This window comes from Gigantopelta aegis, chromosome 11, assembly GCF_016097555.1.
Source record: "Gigantopelta aegis isolate Gae_Host chromosome 11, Gae_host_genome, whole genome shotgun sequence".
NCBI classification, from domain to species: Eukaryota; Metazoa; Mollusca; class Gastropoda; order Neomphalida; family Peltospiridae; genus Gigantopelta; species Gigantopelta aegis.
In genome coordinates, this window is record NC_054709.1 from 7,383,906 (window position 1) to 7,388,791 (window position 4,886).

General features: G+C 36.1%; 1 protein-coding gene across 1 annotated transcript in view; it reads right to left on the reverse strand.

Moving 5' to 3' along the window:
• LOC121385563 (EGF-like domain-containing protein 2) overlaps positions 1-4,504 on the reverse strand; it is a 16,982-nt gene extending 12,478 nt beyond the window's left edge. The window contains exons 1-2 of the mRNA XM_041516286.1: positions 4,424-4,504; positions 3,644-3,701 (exon numbers count right to left, since the gene is read on the reverse strand). Coding sequence (XP_041372220.1) covers positions 3,644-3,689 — 46 coding nt within the window. The 5' untranslated portion in view covers positions 3,690-3,701; positions 4,424-4,504. The remainder of the gene's footprint in view (positions 1-3,643; positions 3,702-4,423) is intronic.
• Between the last annotated feature and the right edge of the window lie 382 nt (positions 4,505-4,886).

Consider the following 4,886-nt stretch of genomic DNA (forward strand, 5'->3'; position numbering starts at 1 on the left):
TACACAAGGCTGCCGCAGACTATGATTCTTTGTAACGTTAAGTAAATCCATGAAAGGAGTTTTGATCATAGATTTAACAAAGTATTCGTATGACGTTAAATTAAAAACCGTTTTTTAATTATGTAGGTACGTAATAAATACAGAACTTCACATACGTTGTTGTCGCTTCCTATTTATTGCACTCTGTTATTTTACGAAGGAACATACTACTCGACCGCTATGCGTTCTCATGGTATATATTCTTGTGTAAAATAAATTCGTGCAATAAATAGGAAGTAAAAACAACGTATGTGAAGTTCTGTATATATACACAATCCGCGTCAATCGCTTTTTACGCAAATCGGTTGAGAAGCGTAGGTTCCATACGCGCGTGTGTATCTGATCACTCTATAAATAACATAACGTGGATAACGTATTCGTATACGCATACGTATTACTATACGGACAAATATAATTTCCGCCTTATACCTGTTATACATTTACACATGTTTGGAATCTATTTCACGCAGAAAATTGCATCATTACGGAAGGTGGAGCATTGTAAAGGTGAAAGGAAATGAAACACGTGTATGTATATTTTGAACTACATTAGTTGCGTAATACGATTATTGGTTTTAGACGTAGATTTACGTTTACCTGCAAAACTTGGTTTACAAAGTTTTGCGAAATAGGTCCAAGTAGTGTCATTAAACTAAGTGTGTATGTACGAACCTTAAAAGTGCTCGCCTCGCTTAAAACGGTGTGTGGTATTTTGGACTAGAAATAATAGTTTCTTAATTGCACGCAGTTTATCATACTAAACTCTTTTCTTTCCTCTTCTTAATATGTTTCTAGTAGTTGGATAATCATCTTGTACGTTTAACATTATAAAACATAGATTTATTTCTCAAAGTAAAGTTTGTTAAGTTTGTTTTATTTTACGAAACCACTAGAGCACAATGCTATATTAATCACCGGCTATTGGATGTCAAACATTTGAAAATTTTTACTCGTAATCAATAGAGAAACCCGCTACATTTTCTTAATGCAGCAAGCGATCTTTTATATGCACTTTTCCACAGACAGAAAAAGCACATACCACGGCCTTTGACCAGATGTGGTGCAATGGTTGGAACGAGAAGAAACAATCACTTGAACGGATCCACTGAGGTGGTTCGATCCTGCGACGCACGCACCTAACACGAGCGTTCAACCTACTGAGCTAAATCACGCCCCTTATTCCCACAGAGACGGCATACACTTAACGTGCATGGTCTTATACCAACATTTTGACAATAAATTGATAATATATAAGAGATAAAACTGTTCACTAACAGTTGTAACTGGCTGTCGCACTGTACAACAATTATTGTTACGATACGATTTCCTTACTTCAGTAGCTTATTAGCAATATTTGGCCAGAGATATTGCCATTTCATTTTCACTAGTCATAAAATCATATATATATATATATATATATATATATATATATATATATATATATATATATATATATATATATATATATATACTGAACAAAATAAGAAACTTCCGCTAACTTTGCTTGAACATAACTTGATGAAAACAAACCGGGGGAATAATTGTCATATATGCGTTTAAAGAGTGTTCCATGATGCATCGTTTGGTGCAAACATCATGGCCATAGGTTAACAGAAACTGGGAGAAAGTGTGGTAGGGGTTAAAAAAACAAAACAAAAAACACTTAATAACGGATATGACCACCTCTTGAATTGACCACTGCAGTGCATCGCAGGCGCATAGAATTGACTAAAGTGTTGATTTCTGCCTGTGGAATATTGTTCCATTCCTGAATGAGCGCTTGACGAAGTTCGTTGACGTTAGCGGGTGGGTTGGGACGACGCCTCAATCGTCTGTCTAGACTATCCCAGACATGTTCGATGGGGCTGAGATCAGGACTTTTAGCGGGCCAGTCATCAATGAAATCAATGTTATTTGTCCTAAGAAAATTTACAGTGTCTCTAGCTATATGAGAGGTGGCATTATCATGCTGAAAAATCGAGATGTTGGCGTTTTTATGGAACAGAGGAATGACGTGATGAGCGAGAATGTCATCGCGGTAACGTTGAGCATTTAAATTGCCATCAGTGACGACTAGTGGTGAACGATAACCATGGGCTATGGCTGCCCAGACCATGACACAACCCCCACCCCCGAAACGATCTCGTTCAAGAACACAACAGTCAGCATAGCGTTCATTTCTTCTACGATAGACGCGCACCCTGCTATCACCACGTTGTAAAGAAAATCTGGATTCATCCGAAAAAAGAACGGTATTCCAGCGTCGCCGTATCCAACGAGTGTGTACACGTGCCCAATTAAGACGATTTAGACGATGACGTTGCGTTAAAATCCATCCGACGTAAGGACGTCGTGCATGTAAACCATTCTCTCGCAGACGATTATGAACAGTTTTCCCACTGATTCGGTTATTATGAAGCCCAGGTGTGTTAGCAGCAGTAGCAATGGCAGTTTGGAATCGATTGCGCAAATGCGTGTTCATGATATAGCGGTCTTGACCACGCGTTGTAACACGCGAACGTCCACGACGTGGCAAGTCGTTGGTGCTTCCTGTCGTTCGAAATCTTACGCGAAGATTTCGTATCGCTCGACTAGAACTCCCAACATGCCTTGCAACGTCTTCTGTCGACATGCCAGCATCAAGCATGCCAATCGCCCGTTCGCGTAAATTATTGGGTATTCTTGGCATACTAAAAATGCGACAATGTAAAAAACGTTAATTTTTTTACAAATTTTGAAGCGTTTTCGTTCACTTGACAACACTGTCAGTAAGACAAGTAAAACAAATTGACCGAATACTACACGGGACATGTCGAACCATGCATGCACGTATGTATGTATGTATGTATATATATATATGTATATGTATATATCATTTTATGACTAGTGAAAATGAAATGGCAATATCTCTGGCCAAATACTGCTAATAAGCTACTGAAGTAAGGAAATATATATATATCTTTTTATGTACGTATGAAATAAAAATTAAAAATGTAATTTCAAACTTCGTGATTAGACAACACTTTTAACTATGCGTAATAACTGCTGGTTTTCTTATTTAAGGACCAATGTTATCTTTTTCTCCTTTTTCTCTTTTTTTCTGTATTTTTAAAAATATTTTTAATACAAACTGTAATTAAATACAAAATATATTTGTTATTTCCAAATAATTTCCCTTCTTACAAACTGGAATTACTAAACAAAATCATGTGTATAGATAAATATATATATATATATATATATATATATATATATATATATATATATATATATATATATATATATATATATATATATTATGTTTTTTTAACTCACGGTCTTTGTAAATTTGATCTCCAGTTGGCAACGAAATAAGTGAAACGGCCGCTAAGGAACTCACTATAAACGCCATCTTGAATCTTCACCGCTTACGACAAAAATGTGGGTTTTTTTAACTGGTACTAAATAAACTGACACAGTGTGATCTGTTTATCATGATCTGTAAAAATATATCATCTTTTGAATATTTATAAGCAGGACATGTGGCCTTTGGGGGGGGGGGGTATTTTTTTGTGATGTGTTTTTGTTTTCGTGAAGTGAAGTGTAAAGAATGGAAATTCCTCACCTCTGAGAAGTAGTAACATAAGTATAAAACATGTTGGGGGCTGCATCGTAACGCCGACCTGAAATTACAAAGAGAATATTAAAAGATTATAAACCGTGGTAATAACACACGGTTTGGATGGGTAATGTCGCTAGACCTATAGGCGGAGACACACGGGGGGTTTGTGTTATGTGTACCCGACATCGACCAAACGACAATAACACAGCTTTAGGTCACTTTTATTGCCATATGTTAACGGGTCTGCTAGACAACACCAAAATAGTTTCTCATTACCGGCTCTTAGGTAAGAAACCTCGGTTATTTGTGGCATGCAATGAAAAGGAGAAGTTAAAGTTTTGTTTTGTTTTGTTTTGTTTAACGACACCAGACAGAATAGCACATATCACGACCTTTGATATACCTTTTTGTTTTATTGCAGTTTCAAAGAAATTACATACAAGAACAGACAGACAGACACACGCACAAACGCGCGCACATAAACACACAGACACACACACACATGCACGCATATAATGAAAGATATGCATTAGGCTGGTAGGCAAACACGGAAATAGGCAGACGCAGAGAAATACAGGCAGGTACTAAGAGATAGAGAGAAACATAGAGAGAAAAACAGTTAAAAAGGAAAGAGCTAGAAACAGATGTTGGGGAGAGAGAGAGAGAGAGAGAGAGAGAGAGAGAGAGAGAGAGACGGCGACAGAGACAGACACACAGACAGACAGAGTGACTGAGTGAGACAGACAGACAGACAAATATGTAACGAAAACAAAAGGAACATACACAGATACTTGTGCACGCAAACAGTGATAGACCTGGGATCGAAATTGGCTGAAATTCATGCAAAACTGCTACACATTCTGTCGGCCCGAATCAAAACCTGCCGGACCAAACATAATATATCGTGATTATTAAAAGAAAAAGTTACTAACAAACACAAGGTCAACTTTTAATGTCTAATAAAAATGGACTGTAATTCTCTTTTGAATAAAAAAATAAAAAATAAAAAAAAATAAAAATAATATATATATATATATACACACACACACACACATATTTTTTTTTTTTTTTTTTTTTTTTTAAATATATACACACACACACACACACACACACACACACACACACACACATATATATATATATATATATATATATATATATATATATATATATATATATATATATATATATATATATATATTTATTGCCCCTGCGCGTGCTGTAACCTCACCGTGGTGCAGGGGTG